The sequence below is a fragment of the Gobio gobio genome (assembly GCF_949357685.1).
Source record: "Gobio gobio genome assembly, chromosome: 7".
Taxonomy (NCBI): Eukaryota; Metazoa; Chordata; class Actinopteri; order Cypriniformes; family Gobionidae; genus Gobio; species Gobio gobio.
The window spans coordinates 47464717-47491650 of record NC_137103.1 but is presented as its reverse complement, the minus strand read 5'-3'; the positions used below and the strand labels follow the sequence as shown (position 1 = coordinate 47491650).

The 26934-nt window shown below is 37.5% G+C and overlaps 1 protein-coding gene across 3 annotated transcripts in view; it reads right to left on the bottom strand.

Annotated features, from left to right (window-relative positions):
• Positions 1 to 26390, bottom strand: part of ppp1r1c (protein phosphatase 1, regulatory (inhibitor) subunit 1C) — a 40615-nt gene extending 14225 nt beyond the window's left edge. Inside the window, exons 1-5 of one of the 3 annotated variants that reach the window (XM_079822530.1) lie at positions 26175 to 26390; positions 25831 to 26007; positions 20432 to 20492; positions 3938 to 3972; positions 3532 to 3598 (exon numbers count right to left, since the gene is read on the bottom strand). In XM_079822530.1, coding sequence (XP_079678656.1) covers positions 3532 to 3598; positions 3938 to 3972; positions 20432 to 20492; positions 25831 to 25911 — 244 coding nt within the window. In that variant the 5' untranslated portion in view covers positions 25912 to 26007; positions 26175 to 26390. Of the gene's footprint in view, positions 1 to 3531; positions 3599 to 3937; positions 3973 to 20431; positions 20493 to 25830; positions 26008 to 26174 lie in introns of those variants that run through there. The other 2 variants (XM_079822529.1, XR_013816935.1) reach the window with 2 other exon arrangements.
• Positions 26391 to 26934: the final 544 nt, after the last annotated feature.

Below are 26934 nucleotides of genomic sequence, written 5' to 3'. Positions count from 1 at the left end.
GTGGCTTCACAAATGCTTTGCTGCATACCTCGGTTGTAACGAGTGGTTATTTCAGTCAAAGTTGCTCTTCTATCAGCTTGAATCAGTCGGCCCATTCTCCTCTGACCTCTAGCATCAACAAGGCATTTTCGCCCACAGGACTGCCGCATACTGGACGTTTTTCCCTTTTCACACCATTCTTTGTAAACCCAAGAAATGGTTGTGCGTGAAAATCCCAGTAACTGAGCAGATTGTAAAATACTCAGACCGGCCCGTCTGGCACCAACAACCATGCCACGCTCAAAATTGCTTAATCACCTTTCTTTCCCATTCTGACATTCAGTTTGGAGTTCAGGAGATTGTCTTGACCAGGACCACACCCCTAAATGCATTGAAGCAACTGCCATGTGATTGGTTGATTAGATAATTGCATAAATGAGAAATTGAACAGGTGTTCCTAATAATCCTTTAGGTGAGTGTATATGGGGATGATCAGGAGGCCATGATGGAGGGGCCAATGGGCAAATTTAGCCAGGATGCCGGGGTTACACCCCTACTCTTTTTCTGAAGGACATCCTGGGATTTTTAATGACCACAGAGAGGACCTCAGGACCTCTGTTTAACGTCTCACGTGTCCCCATCACTAATACTGGGGTGTTAGGACCCACACAGACCACAGGGTGAGCACCCCCTGCTGGCCTCACTAACACCTCTACCAGCAGCAACCTAGTTTTCCCAGGAGGTCTCCCATCCAGGTACTGACCAGGCTCAACCCTGCTTAGCTTCAGTGGGCAACCAGTCTTGGGCAACAGGGTGATATGGCTGCTGTCATGAAAAAAGAGTTTTCTGCGCTGCGAAAGCAAATCCACTTTGTATGCACTTTCAAATGATGAGGACTCAATCTCGAGTTGACACGTTAAAACCGATGCCATCGTTACTGCTCACATCACCATGTTTCAAGTGCTGAGGAAGATCCAGAGCTGAAATTCAGATATGGTAATGGACGTTTAATTTCTGACATGCGCTGTAAGCGATAGACCAATCACAACAGACTGGGCCATCTGACCAATCAGAGAAAAGTTGATCTTGGAGAGCTTGTAGGAGACCTCCAAACCAAAATTAGGAGCATTTAAAATAGCACTTTAACATGAACTAACAAGGAACAAGAGTATTTTTTGTATTCATTAACATTCTCAAAGATAAAAAAAATGCTGTAAAACACACAATGTTTATAGTTAGCTAATAATCCATTAAGTAATGTTAACAAATGAGACCTTATTGTAAAGTGTCACCATAAAACATTACAGCTGAAAATCAAGGAGTGATCACAATCTATAGCTATTTGATAAAAAAACAAAAACGAAACAATCAAACATTTCAATAAAATAAATCCTGAAAAACTGTTTACTAGTATTGATATGTGTAAAAGACTAAGTCTTTACTTTGAATTAAGAAGCTGCTCATAAAGGATAGATTTTCCTGATGAAAAGGCTTTTTAATGAAGGACTATGGATGGTCAAATGCAGTAGTTTACTGTCTTATTATATCATACTATACATGGTTGAAAAGTCTGAGACCACATTGAAAATCTGGGATTTAGAATCTAATTGAAGCGTGGAAATAAACACAATATTAAGGAAAGTTCTGAGTAAGAAATGTTTTAAATGCAGCAATATTTCTATAGGCCACTAATCAAACAATTAGATTTATGACATTGAAGCTCCATGAAGCTCAACATGCTCTTTGAATTATTCTTAAATCATGCTGGGAAAAAAAACGACAAAATAGACACATATTCACTAGTGCTGTCAGACTTTGGACCTCTGACAGTGTGTGTGGTTTCGAGCGGAGGAACTGTGTTAATATTAGCGACTGATCCATAAGCACGAGCAGTGTGAGTAGTCTGTTGAGGGGGCTGCATGTGTGGGTCATTGGATGCAAATCGCCGCCTCCATCGGTGAAATATGTGTAGTGTGAATGTTAATGGAGAAGATGGCATGGCTGAGTAAGTAAGTGTACTGTGGATCAAACACACAGATGGCAAAGACAGAGGATTCCTACTATGCAGTACATTTATTGCATTAATATAATATTTTTTTTAAGGATTGAAATTGCTTAATAATTAAGTTAATTTCCCATAATTTTCTCTAGAGTTTTTGAGCTGATGTTGTTATTGGTGTCATGTCCCTAGTGATGCACTAACCTCTAACATGGTGATTTATTTAGATTTATTTTATTTTTTCCCGAACTAAACATGTTGTTTTCTTGAAATTATTGTGATTAGTTTATATATTTTTCATGAGTCATCAGCATCACTTTCCATCAATCTTTTGTAAAATCCTTATAACTGACAAAAAAGGTTCCATTAATTACATAATCCTCCAGGAGGTGACATCATTGTGCTCAAACATTATTAGTTATTATAAGTATTAACAATGGGTTTGAATAATTCTGTTATGTTTTGAACTATTAGATTGAGATGAGGTTTATTCAGGTGTGCACAAACACACGTGAAATTTGTTGTGAGTCTACACACACACACACACACACACACACACACGCACAGAGAATATATATATTTTTTTTAAAAATAAGTAGTTTGAAGGATAAAAGTAATCATACAAATATTACTATAATGTAATATACATGTATGGAGTAAGCAAAAGGCTTATGTACATTTCTGCATATTACAGTTATGTTAGTATAATAGTATTGAGATACTATAATAGTTTTTATTAATATTTTGAAATTAATTTCATTTTTTTTTTTTTTAGTTTAATTTTATTCAGTTAGTATTCTTTTGCATTTTATTGTGTTTTTGTAATTTGTATAAGTAAAAAAAAAATGCTATATATTTTTTATACATTTTTATTTCAGTTTTAGTTATTGTAATTAAACTAATGAAAAAGAGAAATGTTGCCTTGGCAATTAGCTGAAATAAAATTAAAAACGTATTTTATAAAAACAAAAAAATATATATATTTTTATTTTTTTATATTAGATCAGTCAATAACCCTGGCATATTATGAACTGTATAAATTGTAAATCGTAGAAACATTATATTCATATAATATTTATTATACATTTATTTATATTATAAATAACTGTATAAATATTAATTGGTTTGTTTGGCTGGAGCATGATAATATCAATATTATCAATGGTGTAGAAAAATGTGAAAGGTATGCTAACTCTCAATCATCACTGAGACATTTATTCATCATATTAATTTTGATGCTATTGTATAAATCTAATCTTTATTACGTTTTTTAATTTTTTTTTTATTAAGCTAAGCCTCCAGCTGCTTCTCTGCAGAGCTCTCTATGCTAATCTAGCTATAATTAAAAAGTTTAAGTATTGAGTTTGGTCACCTTTTGTTCTTAAAGTCTGGTGTATCTTTTTATAGAAATACTACCGTAAATCACGACACAAGCACATGGATTTTTTTTTAAGAGCTCAAAAGCAACTGCATAACAGGAATGACTCAGATGGTGTATGGTTACGTAAGAGCCTGAAACACGTCACATAATATGCAGATGGTGTATATGGTACCTCTCATGGTCGGTGGCGTATAGACGCTCTGTTTCCTCTGGGCTGGAGACAGCTGGGCACTCTGGGCCTGGCGTGGACAGTGGAAAAGCACAGCGTGAGAGAGGGGATCTGATTTCACGCAGACTCTATTTCAGGAGCTTTGCTCCAGCAGGTAATCAATGACAACTGCATCAGAGCTCCATCCATCTCGCAGGAAAGCTGAGCGTCTTAGCATAGAGAGCTCTGCAGAGAAGCAGCCGGAGGCTTAGCTTACATACCACCACGTCCACTAAGACGGCTGAAAAGGAATACTGTGTGATGTCTGATACGGTGATGATGGAGACAGGAGTGAGGAAGATCAAATCTAATGCTCATGTTAAGTGCTGGGGTTAATATCTTATCTCTGTTATTGCTTTAGAGTACTCACCTCTGTTTGATTTCCTGTAGTCTGCTTGTCATCTCCTGAAGGGGAAAAACGAACAGAGGGACTTATTGTTAATGCCATTTCAGTGCTTTATAAATGCAGAAAATGTAGCTACTAAGTAACAAAACAAACAAAAAAAAAGTTTTTTATTGGTTCCATGAAGAACTTTTTAAAATCTATGGAACCTTTCCATTTATCTAAAGGTTCTTTATAATGGAAAAAAGTTCTTTAAAATATTAAATTGTAGTTTTTTTCCCCCCGATAATCCACTTTAAAAATTCTACTAACTATAAGTAACTTTGCAACTACATGTCAACTACCAGTGATTAGCTATGGAACATGCTATCTGTTTCTGATGCAGAAAAATTATAGTTCATGACCGCTAGACTAAATTACCATAATACATAACTAGGTGGTTATCCTGCATCCTCAATAAACAAGCTACAATGGCAACACTTTAAAAATAATGGCCCATCATTAATAACTATGCAGGAAGTAATGCAGGACAAATGAGTAGTACTACATTAACACTTCAGCTACAACTATTAACTAATATGGGAGCAATATTATTTAATCAGTTAGTGGTCAAATTTAGGACTGAGGATAGCTCCATAATCAATAATTACTGAATGAGATTCGCCTTAAAAACCATTATAAAACAGTTAGTTCCAGTCCTTGATTCTGATTGGTCAATGGCTATGTTTTAAACACGGATATGAACGCTTCGCCCAACGGTTCTGTACATCACTTCACAACATGCTTGGCAACCACTCTTACCAACGTAAACATATGAAAAAGCATATATACACTCACCTAAAGGATTATTAGGAACACCTGTTCAATTTCTCATTAATGCAATTATCTAATCAACCAATCACATGGCAGTTGCTTCAATGATTTAGGGGTGTGGTCCTGGTCAAGACAATCTCCTGAACTCCAAACTGAATGTCAGAATGGGAAAGAAAGGTGATTTAAGCTATTTTGAGCATGGCATGGTTGTTGGTGCCAGACGGGCCGGTCTGAGTATTTCACAATCTGCTCAGTTACTGGGATTTTCACGCACAACCATTTCTAGGGTTTACAAAGAATGGTGTGAAAAGGGAAAAACATCCAGTATGCGGCAGTCCTGTGGGCCAAAATGCCTTGTTGATGCTAGAGGTCAGAGGAGAATGGGCCGACTGATTCAAGCTGATAGAAGAGCAACTTTGACTGAAATAACCACTCGTTACAACCGAGGTATGCAGCAAAGCATTTGTGAAGCCACAACACGCAAAACCCTGAGGCGGATGGGCTACAACAGCAGAAGACCCCACCGGGTACCACTCATCTCCACTACAAATAGGAAAAAGAGGCTACAATTTGCACAAGCTCACCAAAATTGGACAGTTGAAGACTGGAAAAATGTTGCCTGGTCTGATGAGTCTCGATTTCTGTTGAGACATTCAGATGGTAGAGTCAGAATTTGGCGTAAACAGAATGAGAACATGGATCCATCATTACTTGTTACCACTGTGCAGGCTGGTGGTGGTGGTGTAATGGTGTGGGGATGTTTTCTTGGCACACTTTAGTGCCCCTTAGTGCCAATTGGGCATCGTTTAAATGCCACGGCCGACCTGAGCATTGTTTCTGACCATGTCCATCCCTTTATGACCACCATGTACCCATCCTCTGATGGCTACTTCCAGCAGGATAATGCACCATGTCACAAAGCTTGAATCATATCAAATTGGTTTCTTGAACATGACAATGAGTTCACTTTACTAAAATGGCCCCCACAGTCACCAGATCTCAAACCAATAGAGCATCTTTGGGATGTGGTGGAACGGGAGCTTCGTGCCCTGGATGTGCATCCCACAAATCTCCATCAACTGCAAGATGCTATCCTATCAATATGGGCCAACATTTCTAAAGAATGTTTTCAGCACCTTGTTGAATCAAGGCCACATAGAATTAAGGCAGTTCTGAAGGTGAAAGGGGGTCAAACACAGTATTAGTATGGTGTTCCTAATAATCCTTTAGTTTAGTGTGCACTTTCAGTGCACTTTCACGGGTAGAAGGTTGGAAAAACACGGGTTACGGGTTGCCTGGATCTTCTATCCCCCCACAATCCATCACGCTCTTTAAGATCACAAAACTTCTAGTAGTACCTAGGATATCTAAGTCCACTAAAAGAAGGAGAGCGTTTTTTTAAACTCTGGAACAGCCTTCCTGATAATGTTCATGGCTCAGACTCACTCTCCCAGTTTAAATCTAGATTAAAGATGCATCACTTTAGCCAAGCATTCACATAATGCATCTCATAACCTTGTACTCCAGTTATATCTGATCAAATGTAAATGATTATCTTTGTTTAATGTTATGAACAGCAGCTATGCTAATTATTTTGCATTTGCTTTTCTGTTTTATCTCGGGATGCCCATGAGGTAACTAGAGAGTCTGTCAGCTCCAGTTTGGATCCAGCCTCTTATGATTCCAACTCCAGCGAGACTTCAGATGAAGCAAACCCTGAATCAACAGGCACCAGTGCTACATTGAAACATCATCTGAAAGCTGAATAAATAAGGTTTCCATTGATGTATGGTTTGCTAGGATAGGACAATATTTGGCTGAGATACAACTATTTGAAAATCTGGAATCTGAGTGTGCGCCTTTAAAGTTGTCCAAATGAAGTCTTTAGCAATGCTTTTTACTACTAATAATACATTTGGGATATATTTATTGTAGGAAATTTACAAAATATCTTCATGGAACATGATCTTCACTTAATATCCTAATGTTTTTGGCATAAAAGAAAAATCGATAATTTTGACCCATACAATGTATTGTTGGCCATTGCCACAAATATACCCGTGTGACTTATGACTGGTTTTGTGGTCCAAGGTCACAAATCATTTTGTTACTTCAATGTGCTCATTGTTTCTGCCTTAAATGAATACATTATTTAAATGAATACATTGTAAGCTAAAACAGTTTGATTTGTATATGTACATATCTGAAATAGCCTACATAACTTGGACACAGTCACCTCTGATAACAGATCACTCTGAATTGTAATGTAGGCACATGCATTTTCTGTAAAGCTGCTTTGAAACGATGGGCCCTATCATAGGCAGGCATGACGTAAGTGTTTTTTGCTAGTTTCAGCCCAACACAGTTATCCTTTTCACGTCCAGCGCCACTTTGTTTAAATAGCAAATGCACTCGCACCAATTGTTCGCCCATAGGCGTGCTGGTCTGAAAACGAGGTGTGGTCAAGTGCATTGTTGGCACATTGCTATTTTGAGGCAACTGAAAACGACTGCATCTTTGACCAACAAAAACCTGGTCTAAAGTCAGTATTTTTTATGTTATTTAAAGAGCACCTATCATGGCATTTAAAATGTTCCAAATATTGTTTTAGAAGTCCCCAACAACAGTTTTGCATGCATGCAATGACAAAAAAGACTTTAGTTTTCTTATAATATGCATTTATTTTTACCTGTTTTGACAGCGATTCTCAAATGATTCCTTTAGTGATTCACTTTTCAAAACCCCGCCTTTACGTGACGCTAATCTGCGGTGATTGGTCCGATGACCCAGTCAGTTGTGATTGGTATAGTCTGTGCAGATATTTTCGGAAACGGAACGCCCATCAAAGTCTTATAGTGACAGTAATTTGTTAATATGTGTCAGGAGTTATGAATATGAAAACCGCGTCTGTACCGTTTGATTGTAATATGAGCCTCAGCTGATCTCATTCATAAAAAAACTCCTCTATTCTCCTCACGAAGACTCGCGACAAATCAACATCCCTCAGGGCTTTTAGTTCAAAAGTGTGCAGATGAGGAGACATATTGATAGATTCTCATATGTCTGTGTCAAATTTCTAAACAGAGGAGTATTTTTTATTCAATACTTCCTCAAAATGCGCAGATAGCCTATTCATGAGCGATTGAGTCTCTTATGTGTTGTTTTCAATTCATACTGGCAGCCGGAGGGCGCTCTGTGCACATGTAGTCCATATATGGTACAGACAGACGAAGAAGATACCATGTGCCATAATAGAAGTCCATAATAAAAGCTTCCTGAGATCGCGAAACATACATTTGACGACTAATAAACACTCAATCACGACGATGTATGGTTTATCTTCAAGCCACTTAGTCTTCAAATGCTCATCCTTGGGCAGATGAAAAAAGTTTGCTTTTGAGTCGCACCTCAGAACACAGCGTCTCGTGGCCATGATGTTTTCTAGTTTTCACTGGCGTCTTGGAGCGCAATAAGTGGGCGTATCATATTCAAATAACTTGACAAGTTGACGTCATCTAGTCAGAGAAAAAGCTTCGGTCTTCTAACGATTCTTAAAAATGACTCAGAGTCGACTCTTACTTTTGAAAGAAAATAACTATAAATACGGTGTACTGTCATATTTCAAAACTATGCAGGATGTTTTTGTTCACTTAGATCTATGTTACACACTACATGAAAGGTAAATTTCAAAATTCTATGATAGGTGCTCTTTAAAGCATGCGTTAGTAATATGCGCCTAGGCGGGTGCACAACGCGTGTATACTCTGCTTATTACACACACAGGGACAAATTTTGCCATGTAAATAGCAATCCATCACGGTGCAATTAAGGTAATGTGGAGATGAGACTCTGATTGGTTTATTGCAAGTTATACCCAAAACACACCCATGACTCATTAAGAGACTAGGTAGGTACAACCCTTTTGGTTTTTAAGTGGATTCAGACACGCCCTAAGTGCACCTGCGGTGTGCACTTCAGACCTTGCGCTCGGATCGATAAAACAGGGCCTGATATGTGTTGTGAAAAGCTCTATACAAATAAATGTGAATTTAATAGATCTGCTAACACTTTATTTTGATGCTCCCCCAACAGACATTCTACAAGTACATTTGCAAGTACATGTCAACTTATTCTACTAACCGGAACCCTAACACCTAACAGTCTACTAATACTCTAATGAGAGTTAGTTGGCATGACGTTGCAAATTAATGAGAGTTATGGCAAAGCTAGGATGTCTAAAGTGAACTATAAAGTGCCACCCCGATTTTTTTAATAAGAAAATATTCTTTAATAAATTAATACTTGGTAACACTTTAAAACACTTGTTTAGGGTCCAATTCTCACTATTAACTAGTTGCTTATTAGCATGCATATTACTAGGATATTGACTGTTTATAAGTAATTATAAATTATAATTATAAAGCACATATTAATGCATTCATCAGACCTAAAGTACACAGTGCATATTTAATTAATCTGTTGTTTCAGTTTTTAAAGGGTTAGTTCACTCAAAAATGAAAATTGTCATTAATTACTCACCTAGCCTAGAAATCTAGACGCAAGAAATGGATTTTGCCGCGAGTGTAGTCTAGCAACTCTCGGTAGACCTGAGAGCTGGAAAAACCAAACTTTGGTCAGGCCATAGCGTGTGTAGAGTCGGAGGCGGGCTTAACATAATGACGTCACGTCACGGCAGAGTTGGGGAGGTTCTACATGCTACTCATAAACAAAGAAGCTGATGAACAGCGGTCTTTTGAATCGGGTTTGGCCGCGACTCTGGAAGACTTGGAGTTAAGCTTTTCTTTGAGAAAAGAACGGCACTGAAAAGTAGAGTTAGAAGAAAAGAAGATATGGTCGAAGTTTTGCCGACCGGATATGGGGAAAGTCTATCAACTAACGTTAGCTCGGCTTCACCTTCTTCTTTGCTCTGGTTGGTTGTGCCGGTCATGACGCTATCCAATTCCGTGCAGAGGGAATTTGAAAGACAACTGGATTGAGCCCTGTTAATGGTGAGTTTCCAGACCCAACATCTTGATGTGGGTCTGGCTTGTCAGGCTATTACTCACCCTCATGTCGTTCCAAACCCGTAAGACCTTTGTTCATCTTCGGAACACAAACGAAGATCTTTTTAATGAAATCTGGGAGAGCTTTCCGTCTCTCCATTTACAGCCTACGCAACTACCACTTTCAAACCCCAGAAAGGTAGTAAAGACATCATAAAAGTAATCCATGTGACTCCAGTGGTTAACCTCAATTTTATGAAGTGACGCAAGAAAAAAAAAACCTTAATTTACCACTTTATTTAATACATTTTCATTCTCTAACACGTGTTCACGGGAGCACAATGACGCATACATGTTGTGTTTATCACACGTTATTGCGTGAACGCTCATTTGAGAGTAATATTTTGTAAATAAAGTGGTCAATTATGTTTTATTGCACAAACAAAGCCCTCACGTTGCTTCATAAAATTGAGGTTAAACAACATTAATTACTTTAAGACGTCTTTACTACCTTTCTGGGGCTTGTAAGTGGTAGTTGCATAGGCTGTCAATTGAGGGACAGAAAGCTCACAGATTTCATTAAAAAGATCTTCATTTGTGTTCCGAAGATGAACGAAAGTCTTACGTGTTTGGCTCAACATGAGGGTGAGTAATTACTGACAGAATTTTCATTTTGGGGTGAACTATTACTTTAAAATGTGAAGAGTCACTTTTACATAATACTTTAGAAATGGGCTACATGATGGAAAAATGTTGTGTTGTCACTCATTCAAAATGTATATTTCCACAAATTCTGTTAAAGGACACTGGGGGCAAAGCCAAATTTAGACCAACTTATTTGATCCAAGAATGGAATGCGTTAGGTGACTAACAAAATTAGATTTTAGATTCTCCACTCCCAAGTTTCTTTTTCATAATGCAAACTGCTTTTAGGAAGCCGACCCATTTCTTTTGTGGGGCTTATACATTATTTCAGATGTTGTGAAATGTGGGGATGGATATTTGTTCATTTCAGGACTAGAAAGACCAATTTAATCATATTCTTTCAGTGCAACTTACAGTTTCATGCATGCTCTCAAACCTATGGAGTACCGGAAACAAGCTAACTCTTTATTCCCTTTGTGAAGTCTTGTGGTCTGTGGGATCCAAATAATTTTATAAAATACTGGAATGTTTTTTATAAACCTTAATTAATTGGCAGATTATGCAGTGAGGACCTGGAACATTCACAATCTGATATTCATTGGAAGGTTGCTATTGCTGCAGCTTCAATCATCAAATTATTCATTATCTTTTTGTTCACAGATATTATTCCAGAAAAAAAAAGTGTTCAGATGAAAACTTCCTGATATAATATTACATATCTTTGTAATGTTTTTGAAAGAAGTCTCTAATGCTCACCAAGGCTGCATTCATTTGATCAGAAATACAATAACATAGAAATACTGTGAAATATTATTACAATTTAAAATCATTTTAATATTTTTTTTTTATTTCTATGATGGCAAAGCTGAATTTTCAGCATCATTACTCCAGTTTTCAGGGTCATATGATCCTTCAGAAATCATTCTAATCATTTGGTGCTCAAGAAACATTTATTATTATTATTAACAATGTTGAAAACAGTTAATATTTCTGTGGAAACTTATCTTTTTGTGGATGCTTTGATGAATAGAAAGTTCAAAAGAACAACATTTATGTGAAAGATAAATATTTTGTAACATTATAAATGTCCTTACTGTCAGCTTTGATCAATTTAATATGTCATTGCTGAATACAAATATTGATAATATTCATACATAAAAAAAAATAAATAAAAAAAAACGTACTGATATCAAACTTTTGACGACCTCACATTTAAAAAGGCACAAATGTTTTTGGATTAAAAATAACTACGTTGCATTTATATTGAAAAACTATAGCACTCTTTAACAATAAAATCAACTTGATGTACCATCTGATTAAAAGTAATTGCAAAACATGATTAAAAAAAGTGAAATTAGTTCTTTGTTAATGCCATTTGGTTCGATGTATAGTATCAATGAAGTTCAGATATGTTTTGAGGGCCACTACGTATTAAACATATTGTTTTGTTGTGAATGTAGTCTGTTTTGTATTGTACGTTCATACAATGGAGGCTATTATGTACTGTGAGGAGCTTATGCACAAATTAACTGGACTGACGTTACACTTGTTTAAGGGGGAACGATGACTTTAAAAGCCCCGGATTTCTCTTAAAGCCACTGAGCATCTTTATTCCCTGACCTAATAGCCACTTAAGCCCTTAAATGAAGTCTGCGCAAACGCTGGATTATGACTTCAGACCTGACGTTAAGTAGAACCAGAGGCACACAGTGAACCACAGTAGCCAGAAGAGCTTTCTTCTTTTATGGGCCCACTGGCTCCACACATGAGGACCTCATTACAAAGACGCATCGTACAAAACGTCCCTGCCAAAAGCACAGGTTCTGCTCGACAAACGCTGCACCAAATTACCACTCTAACCGCAATAACAAGCCAAGCTGCTCTTCAACTTCATCTTCTGCTCGCAGTTACGTGTTGCCCAGTTTATGACAAGCGGCGCTCCAGTGACGCAAGTTCTTAAAGCTTCAAAAACGTTCTTTATTAGGGACCGATTCCAAGTGTTTTGGATCAGAGGAAGAAATGCCAGCCAAACAAAGAGGTGCTTGTTTTGTGAATGCAGCTCTGTGCATCCCACCTCCTCAACACGCCCCTGCGATCTACATCCAAAATCAGTGGGGGGAAATAAGCAGCCGTTCTCCGCGCACAACCGCAACTCTACAACAACCACCCAGTGATCGGTCTGCATCAGTCAGCTCTTCAATTAACAGCATTTCCCAGTCATTTGTCAGGTTTGAATGGCTTTGCTGGAGAGCATGTCATCTCTGTTGAGTAAGACCTGGCGAGCGACGGGAGAGAATAAACGGCCTTAGTCGAGGGAAGCACGTGAGCTCATAACAAGGCCCTCTTCTCAAGCAGAACTGGCAGATGGCAATGCTGGCTCCGGCAGGAAGGATTGGTTAAGTTTTATCATGAAAACCAGTCAACTCTGCCAAGTCAAACAGAAGAGTATGGGCACATATGATCTCTGTGAGTTTCTAGCCAAGAGTCCACAGCACTCGGATGAGGTGGATCATTGCTATGTTTATTCACCTATGAAGACACTGGATGTTTGAGATTATATATCACTGATTCTTGAGACACAGGACAAAACACGTCACAGCTTTACCTACCATAATTATGAAAACAGATATTACCACAACACACATACACACACACACACACACACACACACACACACACACACACACACACATGTTGGTATAGGGGGTTGGGATTCTACATAGGCGTAATGGTTTTTATACTGTAAACCGTATATTCAATCCCCCTACACTAACCCCTACCCTAAACCTACCCATCACACAAAACTTTCTGTTTAGTATGTTTATTTTGCGTTTTGAATTACAAGGACATCGGCATGTCCTCATAATGTAGGGAGCGTGGCCTGAAACCTGAATACACAAAACAATATAAGGACTTTGCATCCTCATAATGTAGGTCCTCATAATGTAGGTCAAACCCGTCTGATTTGCTATCTTTTTCAATCTTTTTCAAATCTTTGTGGGGACTCTCCATAGACATAATAGTTTTTATACTGTACAAACTGTTTATTCTATGCTGTTACACTAACTCTACCCCTAAACCTACCCATCACAGAAAACTTTCTGCATTTTTACATTTTCAAAAAATCTCATTCTGTATGATTTATACGCTTGTTATTAATTTAGGTCCCCATAGTGACACAAGTCCATATGAGTCAATGTGCATTCAGGTCCCCACCGGGATAGAAAAAAATGAACACGAACACACACAAACACACACAAACACACACCTCATTTTATTAACTGTTTAAATTAGCCACCTCAAAATATGTACGAATTGCTGTGAGATCAGGTTGATCAAAATTATTATATTAAATTATTACTCACCACCCCTAAAATAACCTCAAACCAATACTTTATACATATTTAAAAAAAAATTAATAATAATAATATATCATATAATAATATAACAAATATTACAATAATTTAAAAACAATATAATTTTAAAAAAATGTAACAAAAAACTACTGTTCTGTTCTGACTAAAGGAAATGGTTAATATATATATATATATATATATATATATATATATATATATATATATATATATATATATATATATATATATATATATATATATATATATATATATATATATATATATATATATTTCAAATGTTTCATAGCTTCATAGTTTCATGTAGCATAGTCTCTAAACAATGTCATATACAGTATGTGTGTAATTAAAAATTCAGGCAAGATCAAAGGTCATATTTCCATTTTTTACTGGTGTCTGGCTGTGATTTAAACAACATCACACAGACTCTATGGTGAGTTATACATTTCATTTAAAGTAAGTGTGCTTATATTTTTCTGTATCATATTAACATATCAACTACCAACTAACATATCAACACATCAACTAACATTGTAAAAAAAAACTGTTTGGGACTTTCAGATCTTTTAATATTTTAGCAGGACCTATTAGCAGCAGGATTTAATACACTAGTGATATGCAAAATATATGCAAAAATATCCTGCCTATGATTTTCTCTCTGACATAGGTGACAATTTAATAGATAGAGGTGAAAATCTATTTGAATCCATCCAGTAATCTCTGTTGTGATGTCATCCAAATACGACGTCTGTAAAAAAGTCCAATAGACAAGTTGATATTAAGTAACAACGTTTTAGCCACAATACTGTTTATTTCGTGAAAATCAAAACTACATCAGAACTGTTGCGCATCTCCAAGCGCTTCGATCGAATGAACCTGCGTTTGAACGATTTAATGAACGACTCGCACATAGACTTGACACGCCACCTACTGGCTGTTTTATTTTCATATTTATACTTTGCATGGACTTTTTATTTAAAATATAAATCTTTTAACTAAGTTTAAGTTTAACTTGTACATAGCCTATTTATAAATTCAAAAACTTATATTTAAAACATTCATACAACATTATTTACCCATGAGCTGCATTAAATCTATGTAAATGTGTCTAAACAGCACTTCAGATAGAGCTGCTGTGCCACTTCTACAGTGTAAAGATTGATCTTTTGATGCTGATTTAATTAGATTGGTTACAGTCTGATTGTGTCTTATTGCTCTAACTGAATTTATTGTTTAAATTAACATTTTAAAAACAACTTTTCTATTTTAATTTACGAAATTGACAAAAGATGATGCATACATTTAATAAGATTAGAAAACATTGCTCTTATAATGGTAAAAATGCCCCTGGACATTAATTTAAAGGGACAAAGATCATCCTGTAATGGGAAAGTTATAATTGGAATGCGTGTTATTGATCAGAAAGAGCCATAGGCGTCGATTTTGGGGGGGACGGGGGGGGGGGGGGGGGGGCGCGTACCCACCAGATTTCGTCATGAGTCCTTTTGTACCCACCACTTTTTTTTTTTTTTTTTTTAAACCTCAAGTTCAATTTTGCGGTGAAGCATTGCTGACACACACATATTATTTTTTCCACTCAATTGTGTCGTAATAACGATATCTTATGTCGTTTTAACTAGGCCTACATCTTTTCTCATAATAACGAGATCTTATGTCGTTTTAACGACATCTTCTGTTGTAAAAACGTTTGAAAAGCAGAAGCAAGCTCCGTAAAATAGGCTCTTCCGCTGCCTGTATCAGTGGCAGTGCCCATAACACGAAATTGTTGTAATGGATTGATGTAGCCTATAGGCCTACAGTTCTTAACAGCCATGGGTAGCAGGTGCCATGGACCGCTCATGATTTAGCGTAATGACGGACCCCCGTGCAGCCACAAATATCATAATTATCTATAGGCTAGGCCTACTGTAATTGAGACATTCAAGAAATGTATTAAAAAGAAAGACGCTTTCAGCCTTACTCAAAGTAGAGCCCTACATTTCTGCCCGAGCCCGACGGGCCCCGACTTTTTTACGCCCTAGGGCCGGGCTTCGGGCCAATTTTCCAGTCATAGCCTACCTCAGACGCGGGCCGGGCTTCGGGCTTTTTTAGGCTATGGGACGGCGCTATGCAACACGCATCGCCGCAAATGAGTAAAGCAAGCCAACACGCAAACTGCCACAAGTGAAACTGAAAATAAGCTAAGTTTTAGATGCTCAAAAGCACAATCATCTTCATTAAAATTAATGAGACTAAATGCTCTTACCAGTGTTTAGGTCGCTCGTTCTCATAATGCGGTCTTTGATGTTGAAAAGAGCTGATGAATAAAATACTCATATCGGTTGATTTCGTTGACATGAACTCCGTTAAATGTGCATATAGCACGGGAATTGAAGATCGGATATATATTCATTTCGCGGAGAGGTGTAGCCTAAGGTAAGACCAGCAGGATGTTTCTAATTTTTAATTATTTGTTTAGATTGTGTAGCCCGTTTTGTTTGCGCGCGCCGTTGCGGTCTGCCTGCCTCATCTTGTCAAAAATGCCTTTTTACTGTGATGGTGGTGATAATAGGCTAAACGTTTAAACGATGCTTTAAGTGTTTTTTATGGATTTAATAAGCAAGACAAGTCAAGTGTTGATTTCAGAGGCTAAAGTGTTGGGTTAACTCACTGTCGGCCGCTGGCCGCTTGGTCGTCACTTTAAAAAGCAAAAACTTTAGTTTAACAAACATTAAATGCTTTAAACATTTTTCTAAATTAACTTAATAAAGAAACAAAACAAAATATATCTACTTTGACATTAAAAACAAAACTGAACTATTTTAATGGCTGTAACTAATGTGTAATAGGGAGGATAAAAAAAACACGGGCTCCAGTGGGACTCTGATAATGAAGTGGTAAAAAAAATTGCAAAAATGAAAAATATTAAAGAATTCGCGGGGCGCTTTCGTCGGCATGAGTAAGATAGGCTATAAGACCCGCAATATGTCTCTCATCTGACATTTTTATTTATTTACATTAGTAAGCTGCAGGACATAGTCTTTCAAAACATGACCTGCGCGAAAGAGAAAAAAAAAATGTACCCAGCACTTCTGAAAATGCACTTCTGAATGCGTCTCTGTCCCCAGCACATTTCAAACCAAACTGACGCCCATGGAAAGAGCTCCTAAATTTTTGACTGTGCTCCTAATTTTTTTTAATTAGGAGCACAAGTGCTCCTCAAGAAAAATGTTAGCGTAGAGCCCTGCCCCCCGAACACTCTCATCCAACTCTCCTACCTTCTCATACACTCTCGTGAGAACTATAGGCCTACTACAATTTCAATTCATTTATTCAATTAAGTGAATGCTATTAACAACATGCATCAACAAAATCACTCATTTTGTGAGGACAGATTCATTTGAAACGGTTTAAACTGATACATGATACTGATACTTGATTTTTCAGGTCTGTAGTTTTGCAGTTCTCCACAGTCACTCATGTCTGATCTCAAAGTACCCAGTGCATTCAAAAGATTCACTGTCACAACATGAAAATATGACATCATATGCTTCTGCAAAGTTGTTCTGCCTTCAGGTGCTTCTGGGAAGCTCCAACTTACAAGCTTGGAACTCACATTTACGATGTGATGGGTTATAGATTTTCGGTCGAAATAAATTGGAGGCATTGAGCAATTTCATATTTCTTTCTCTCTTTTCACTTGGCAAAAACAGAAAGCTTTTTTAGCGCTAATGCAACACTGAAGATCAAAGGATGTGCATTAGGTGTAGAAATTATAATTTATCTGTGTGTTTGATCATTTTCATGCAACCACAGAGAATTATGGGAAGTTTTGTCCCACAAGACTGGCGCCTCACAAATGTGTCTGAATGTGCTTTCTGTCAAGCTTTATTATTGTTTATCAAAATGTAAACAAAGTAAATTACACAGCCTTACAATTAAAACTTAATTATGAGCAATACTTGCGGTGGAGCTCAAATCGTGAACATGATCGTTCTGAAATGACTCGAAGGCAGCATTTGTTTGGACTGTGGAATGATTTCTCTACATTTACAGTGCCAAAAAAACGCTTTCTCGTGTGGGCTGTTGAGTGGGATAAGGGTCGAGGTTACCGTGTTTACAGATGACGCTAATGTGTTGGTATTTCCCTCAAGTGGAAAACTTTATTGATTCTGCTTGCATGTGGAAAACACATGAACTTCGTCAGCACAATGTAGGTTTGATGTCAAAAGTCCTCAGGTAAAGACTACATGAATGTTCCAAGTCTTGAGGAACAACTACAGTATGTTAGCCAGTTTCCGACTCAAAGGTAATTGTGAGTTTAAACTAATAAATGAAGTGAGATAAAATGTCACACTGTGAGATATACATTTGTAATTGTGATTTAAAAGTCGCAATTATGAGAAATTAAGTCGCAATTTTGGTTTTCCCAATTCTATGAGTGGAAATGATTGTGTTTGTGATACGAAGTCACAATTATGAGATATAAAGTTATGTAGTGGAATATTAAGTCACAATTGAGAGATTAAAAAAACTCACAGTTGGTAGATATTGAGTCATATTGTGAGATTTAAAGTCACATTGTGTGATATAAAATCTCATTTGAAGATAGTCATATGGTGAGATAGCCTGACAGGCCAGACCCACATCAAGATGTTGGGTCTGGGAACACACCATTGGCAGGGCTCAATCTGAGGGGCGGGATAAACGGCTGTCTTTCAAATTCCCTCTGCACGCAATAGGATGGCGCTACAACCAACCAGAACAACGAAGAAGGTGAAGCGGAGCTAGTTTTGCTTTTGCCGTATCCGGTCGACAAAACTCTGAACACATCCTCCTTTTTTAAGAATGACTTCAGTGCCGTTCTTTGTCTAAGAAAAGCTTAACTTCAAGTCTTCCAGAGTCGCGGCCAAAGCCGATTCGAAAGACCGTTGATCGCCAGCTTCTTTGCTTACAAGTAGCACGCGGAATCGCCACAACTCTGCCATCATTATGTTAAGCCCGCCCACCGACTCTATACACGATGTGATTGGCCTGACCAGAATATGGTTTTTCCAGCTCGCAAGCCAACGGAGAGTTGCTAGACGCCCTGGCTGCAAATTACATTTGCTGCCGCTAGGGTGTGTCTAGATTTCTATAGGCTAATGGTGAGATATAAAGTCACATTTTGAGATTTGAAGACACATAGAGACAGATAAGATCACATTTGGATATAATAAAGTCATTTTGTTAGATAAGTCACTATTGTGAGATATAAAGTCACAACTGAGAGACAAAAACTCAAAGTTGGTAGACATTGAGACACATTGTAGGATATAAAGTCATATTGCGATATTTGAGGCCATATAGTGAGATATAAAGTCACATTCGGACATCACAATCACATTTGAAGCTATAAAGTCCTATAGTGAGATACTGTATATAAATCACTATTGTGAGATATATAGTCACTATTGTGAGATTTAAAGTCATATTGTGAGATATAAAGTCAGATTGGGACATAAGATCACATTTGGAGATAAAAAAGTCATATTGAGAGATGTAAAGTCACAATGTGGGATATAAAATCACAATTCTCGTTTTATTCACTCTGAGGTGAGAACGGGGCTTCTGCAGAAGCACATACTAGGTATAATTGAATCTCAGCACAATACATCCCATCCATTTCCCAAACAACCCTGAACATTGTGAGATGTAGAGCCACAATGGGTAGATATTAAGTCACACTGTGAGATATCAAGTCATATTGTGAGATGTAAAGTCACAATGTGGGATATAAAATCACAATTCTCGTTTAATTCACTCTGAGGTGAGAACGGGCTTCTATAAAGGGTCATTTGCAGAAGCACATACTAGGTATAATTGAATCTCAGCACAATACATCCCATCCATTTCCCAAACAACCCTGAATTCCACTCATTAGATAAGCCCTATCGTTCTACATTGAGGTTAAACTGAAAGTTCACCCAGAAGAGACAACGCCTGAAAATGATTATCGAGCTATGATGCAACGGTCTACACAGACTGGCTGCTCGCATATGCTGACGCCATAGGTGGGTTGTTTGTGCTGATAGCAGCCTGTTGACCATTGCCACATTCTCAGCGTGCTGTCCTGTTCTGACCCAAGGCTAGATTACAGACGTGAAATGACCTCGCCAGACCTATCATGTTGTCCTTTAAACCAGAAGAGCACATTTCCTCCCGCAATATCATATAATGATTGTACATGAGAATTGGAGAGGGCCTATTTTCATAACAATACAGAAACCCACGGCTTTATGTAAACAAAAGCAGAAATTCAAAAGGAACACTCCACAGCTGAACCCTTGAACAGCAACCAAACGGTGAAAAACACCACCGAATTATGCTCATATAGACCAACTCTTGTTTGTTTTTGAAAAGAGCAGTCATGAGTTCTGGTCCTAATGCATTGGGGAGCAAACATATAGAGTTCGAGATCTGTACAATGAACGGACACTTAGAACTTGACCCTAAAGGTTCTGCTTAATGAGAGACAGACCGTTCACTGTAGATTCTTGTCTTAATATAGATGCACTTAGGTTGCACAAGGGCTGTAGTTCAATAGGGCTTTGTTTGCTACAGCCCAACGGTCCATATAGGTTGAACCAGCTCTTTCAGTGAATAGAAACAAGCGTGCAACGTGTTTAGTGGTTTAAGGCTCTTACCTGATGCACTGGGGTCATTGTAGATGACCAATGTGGCTGGAGTTGGTCTGCGCTTGCGAATCTGAAGAGAGAAAGAAAGCAATTCGATATAATATTGCAATTCACAAATAAGAGGGATTCTTAGGCCTGACACAGAGCGGAGTGTATAAAACCCATTTAACCATGGTAAAATCATTGCGATACACAGCCTTGAGTGGCTTTTTAGTTTAATATTATGCAGCGCCCTGCTGGGAAAAAACTTCCCAAAGCCTAAACTGGTTTTCTGGTCTGTTCCAAACCCCTCTAAAATCAGTTAATAAACTAGCCTGGAGACCAGCAAACCAGCTTAGGCTTACATTTTTACCAAATCACATTTACTTCCATTAATAAGTATACAAAGAGTCATTCCTCCCCTTATATAGGGCAGAGCGGGGCACAACTTAACAAAGGGTTAGTTGTAACACACGAGATTTAACACTTTCCACACATGCCAGGATGACGAAACTTAGCGTATTTACTAGTTGCCATATCAATATTATTTAGAGAAAAAAATTGCATCAAAATTAAAAAATCTTTGGAAGATATCACTAAACATTTATTTAACTATAGCAAAAGTACATTTCTTAAGTTTATTTTTAATCTCTGTTTTTTTGTTTGTTTATTTAAAATAAGACAAATCTGATATTATTGTAATCTTATATCTGTTATTTAACAGTTGATATAGTTCTTAATGCTGATCTAACCAGCAGAAGACAATAGCCGTGGTTTAAATCACAGTTGTGCAGATGGGGTGTGTTGTAACACTGCGTTACAATGACCCCCTATCAGAACTACGCTATTATATTCTATACTTTTAAGAATAAAATTGAGAAACCATCAGAAAAAGGTGAATAAAGACTGATCAATATTCAGAAATGCTTAATTATTATATATTTTTTTAAATATGCTGTATAACTGTGTTTGTTGTCAAACGTAAAAAGTAGTTTATTTTCAATGATTAATTGATTGATTGATAAATGCCATTATTTTATTTGAAAAAGTTAATAATTGTATTTTATTGACAAAATATTTTAGTTTGTCTTGGATATTTTTTGATTATATCAGGTAACATTTTAAGCTGTCATGTGCTCATGTTACATCGTGCCCCTAAAGGCCTGTACACACCGGGACGAATTTTGCGCGCGCTTATTGCGTTTTTCGGCGCGTCTTGAGTGTTCACACCCGAGTGAACGTGCACATTCAGTAGATAGCGCTCCCGGTACACAAGGTGGGGCTGCTGCAATTTACGCTTCTGACACTCGCTTGTCACACAGAAAAAGAAGAGAGACAGTATTTACGTGCTTGCCAAAACCATAGACATATGTCTATGGCCAAAACCATTCACACACTTTTTGCTAAGTGGCAAACAGCATTGGCAGCTCATCTTTTTCTTTGTCTACTTACTACTTCTTTGTCGTATCAATGTGTGCTCGGCAAGACCGTTTTGTGCTTGAGCGCCACCAAGTCGTGTTTTACTGTCACTTCAGCAGCTCCAGGCACGTGAACAAAAGCGCCGATCTCATTGGTCAGCCAGTTCTTAACGCGCCGCGTCAAAATAAAAAAACAAATCGAGGTGTTTTTTTTAAATGACGCTTTTACGCCTGCCGTTTTGCACGTCGGTGTGCACACTCACATTGGCGCCCTTTGTTTAGTCACGTGGCGTTAAACGTCGACGATACACGCGTGCGAAAATCGTCCCAGTGTGAACAGGCCTTTAGGCCTTAGTTCAATTAGGGCATTTAAGTAGCTTTTATAAGCATGCCAGTAAAATATTACTGGTGTGCATCTTTAGACAAAACAATGGCACTGACATTGGCATCTGATTTTAAGATATGCCAGTGCAAGTTGCTTTCAGTTTAAACAGCTCAAACATGCATTTTAGTCTGGGACTACTAGGTAACCGGGGGCTAAAGGAATGATTTCTCTTTCAGAGAGAGAGGGTTTGTCTGTGATCCAGGTTATACGACAGCTTTGTACATGGCTCATCATACAAATAAGATTTAGAGTCATCTCTATCTACTGTAGTTGTAGTATTACCATGATACTTTTTAGCACTTTTGTAACCATTAGCTGACAATAGCAGATGGAACATGGGCGTAAAATGTTCATACTGACTGATTTACCCCATGTGTCCGGACACCAGCATTTGTTGGGTGATTCACTGGGGTCAATATAATCAATTCCCAGAAGAAGGCTGCTGGGTTTAGATCACTTTTAGCCTCACAACATGCTGTCTCAACACATGTGAAACAGCATGAGCTCACACTCAACAATGGCGTTCTCCATCCATGCGTTTTAAAATACATCTAAACATCAGATTCAGTTTGATAAGAAATAAGAGATAACCTATAAGAATGACCCAGAGTGTGAGAGAGATTCAGGAGTTAACTTGACCTATCGGCCAGTACTGTGTTCTCAGAACAGCAACGTTTGTTGATCATGTACACTGTAAAATAAACACATGTGCAATCTACAGTAATTTACTGTGTTTGTGCACAAGTTCACAGTAGAATATTGTAGATTTAGTCAAAAATTGCAATAATGAAAGAAGTACTGTGAAAGTCACAGTAACCAGTAATTTCCTGAAGAAAGTCACAGTAATTTTCAGGGTACTGTAGAAAACCCAATTACCAATTCTGTACTGTAGAACATCACAGTAACCTATTATGTATATAGAGAAAGAAAACACACTACACTGGCCAATTACTACGTTTAAATTGACCTTACTGTAATTCAATTATATTTTCCATTCATTTCTATTAATTTTATTTAATCCATTGAATCCTGCCTCGAGGTCCTTTGCTGATCCCATTCCCCTCTCTCCACCCCATACTTTCCTGCCAATCATTACACTGTCAAGCAAGAAAAAAAAGAAAAGAAGCAGTACTTGCAAATTATTGAGTTTTACTTTACAATTACATGGTTGCTACTGTACATGAAAACAGCTCAACTATGGTTATTTACAGTTACTTGTCACTTGCTGCCAATGAATTACTGTTTTTATTTTACAGTAAGTTACTTGTCACTAGCTGCCAGTTAATTACTGTTTTATTTTACAGTAATTTACTTGTCACTTGCTGCCAATTAATTCGTTTTATTTTACAGTAAGTTACTTGTCACTTGCTGCCAGTTAGTTACTGTTTTATTTTACAGTAAGGTACTTGTCACTTGGTGCCAGTTAGTTACTGTTTTATTTTACAGTAAGGTACTTGTCACTTGCTGCCAGTTAGTTACTGTTTTATTTTACAGTAAGGTACTTGTCACTTGCTGCCAGTTAGTTGCTGTTTTATTTTACAGTAAGTTACTTGTCACTTGCTGCCAATTAATTACTGTTTTATTGTACAGTAAGGTACTTGTCACTTGGTGCCAATTAATTACTGTTTTTATTTTACAGTAAGTTACTTGTCACTTGCTGCCAGTTAATTACTGTTTTATTTTACAGTAAGTTACTTGTCACTTGCTGCCAATTAATTACTGTTTTATTTTACAGTAAGGTACTTGTCACTTGGTGCCAATTAATTACTGTTTTTATTTTACAGTAATTTACTTGTCACTTGCTGCCAATTAATTACTGTTTTATTTTACAGTAAGGTACTTGTCACTTGGTGCCAATTAATTACTGTTTTTATTTTACAGTAATTTACTTGTCACTTGCTGCCAATTAATTAGTTTTATTTTACAGTAAGTTACTTGTCACTTGCTGCCAGTTAGTTACTGTTTTATTTTACAGTAAGTTACTAGTCACTTGCTGCCAATTAATTACTGTTTTATTTTACAGTAAGGTACTTGTCACTTGCTGCCAGTTAGTTACTGTTTTATTTTACAGTAAGTTACTTGTCACTTGCTGCCAATTAATTACTGTTTTTATTTTACAGTAATTTACTTGTCACTTGCTGCCAATTAATTACCGTTTTATTTTACAGTAAGGTACTTGTCACTTGGTGCCAATTAATTACTGTTTTTATTTTACAGTAATTTACTTGTCACTTGCTGCCAATTAATTAGTTTTATTTTACAGTAAGTTACTTGTCACTTGCTGCCAGTTAGTTACTGTTTTATTTTACAGTAAGGTACTTGTCACTTGCTGCCAGTTAGTTACTGTTTTATTTTACAGTAAGTTACTTGTCACTGGCTGCCAATTAATTACTGTTTTATTTTACAGTAAGGTACTTGTCACTTGGTGCCAATTAATTACTGTTTTTATTTTACAGTAAGTTACTTGTCACTTGCTGCCAGTTAATTACTGTTTTATTTTACAGTAAGTTTCTTACAGTGTACATCTGTTATCAAGCCCCAGCCAACTCAACGGTTGCAAGACCACAAGTTTCTCATGACCATACTGGATGTTGAAAATGCTGGTGGTGTCACCAAGGTAATGTTTTTTTTAGCTCAGTAAATAGTTTTAGTTGAAAACGACTATTCCAAGCATCTTGGATGCATCCGTTTGGATAGATTGAAAGCAAATCAAGATTTTGCATATGTGGTCAGTTTCCAGCAAAAACCAATAAGCTGGCCAAACGTCTACCCAGCATGTGTGGATTTTTGGTTCCTGAGAAAATGATTGATTCACTATCAGCTTTTACAGAAAACTAAGTCATGTTATTATTGCAAATTATAATATAGTGGAGACCAGGGCCAGTTGTTATCAAATTTTGAGTCAAAACAATGTTGACTGCAGGGTCAGTAAAAGTCTGAGCTATACTACTAGCCTGAATGCGCAAGCAAATAAAATCACTAAGCCTTGAACCTGCATTGGTGCAGGTTTATTTTATCAGAAAAAAAAGTATCCAAGAAGCAAGAGTGCATTTGCCACCTTTACTAATGGAGAACGTACTCAGCACAAGAGAGAGTGCCACTGATTGGACATACCGGCATCATCATAAAATCACCCCAGCACTTTCCTGTTATGACATTGTCAGCAACAGCACCAACATCAAACACTTTTACTGCCAGGCATGCAGCCTCACCGCTGGATCCGGATCCATCAATGAACAGCTCTACTACAGCTGGAACACAACAAGAATCTGTTCTGCTGCATGCAACGGCAATTACATTTTTTATAATGCACGGTTGCCATATACCATCAAACTCATTACCGTTGTCATTTTTATGAGAAAACCAATTTGAAAGCAAACCGTAAATGTTGAATTTCTTCCTCACACTAAAGTGCATGCAAAACACTGTTTATTTGACCCATTACTGTGCATTAAAAAATTACATATTTACCAAGCACTACAATCCCACTATGCATGACATCATATCATAAAACTGATTTTGGCAGCAATCTGCACAGATCTGATGCTTCAAGACTGTCTCAAGGGAGCAAAAGAGCAATGCAGGCCAGTCTCCATTAAGCAATAAAAGAGCCTCTCTCTACTTACATGCTCGGCCGCCTGGGGATCCAACTGGCTCTGGAAGAGTGGAACAGCAAACTGAATTTTCTTGGGGCTGTTGGGCTCCATGCTGAAAGAGAGAGCTGACGGAGAGAGAGATGGAGACAAACTGGACCCTACTTATCAGCCCGTGTGTTTTCTCTCTCTCCGGTATGTCCCGCCTTCCTTTACTCCACGGAGAGAGAAAGAGAGAGAGAGAGAGAGAGAGAGAAAGAGAGAGAGAGAGAGAGAGAGAGAGAGAGAGAGAGAGAGAGAGAGAGAATCAGCCACTGAGACAAACAGCAAAACAAACAGTCAGTCTGTCCTTCCCACATTCGTGTTGTCCCACTCACTTCGCTGTGGTCCCGTGTCCCATAAACCTCACCGATGCAAGGATTGGCTGCAGGTCTTTCTCAGTGTGAGTTTTCCGACTGCTCCGGGACACGCTCAGATCTCGCTCTGCTTTGCTTTCTCTCTCACTCTCTCTCACTATCATTAGCAAGACTCAGAGCAATGCAATATAAGCCCCCACCGGGACCTGCTGATGCTCCTACATTATTTATGATCCTGATTCAGGATGCTGTCGGCAGTTTTCGCATCACATGGCCGGATTTCTCTTCACGGACACGGGTAAACTGTGAGACAAGAGAATGTTCTTTATAATGTATAACACGCTCGATCACACTGGCACTTCATTTATGGATTTTTAATTATTCAGGGATTCTTGGGAGGTGGGAATGAATCACTGCCGTGCTAAACCAGCCGTTTTATTTTTAGGCAGAGTGGATGTAGTATGAATCAAGGGTTTAAGACAAAAGTGAAGGATGCTTTTGTGAAGTAACGTTTTAATATATAAAATGAAGATTCCCATAACTTTTGATCCAAAGGATTTCCATGCCTTTTCCATGCATCTGTGACTGGTATATGGATTTTTATAATTTATTTAGAAGCAAAGAGCAATTTCTAGCTGATATATAGTGTATTTTATATTTAGCTGTCCTTTAGAAAAAGAAAAACTTGTGTAATATAATAGAGACTTTGTGTAATTGAGTTTTGCACACAAAATTCATATTTAATTAATAATTGCTATTTTAATGTTGAGCATAATTAGAA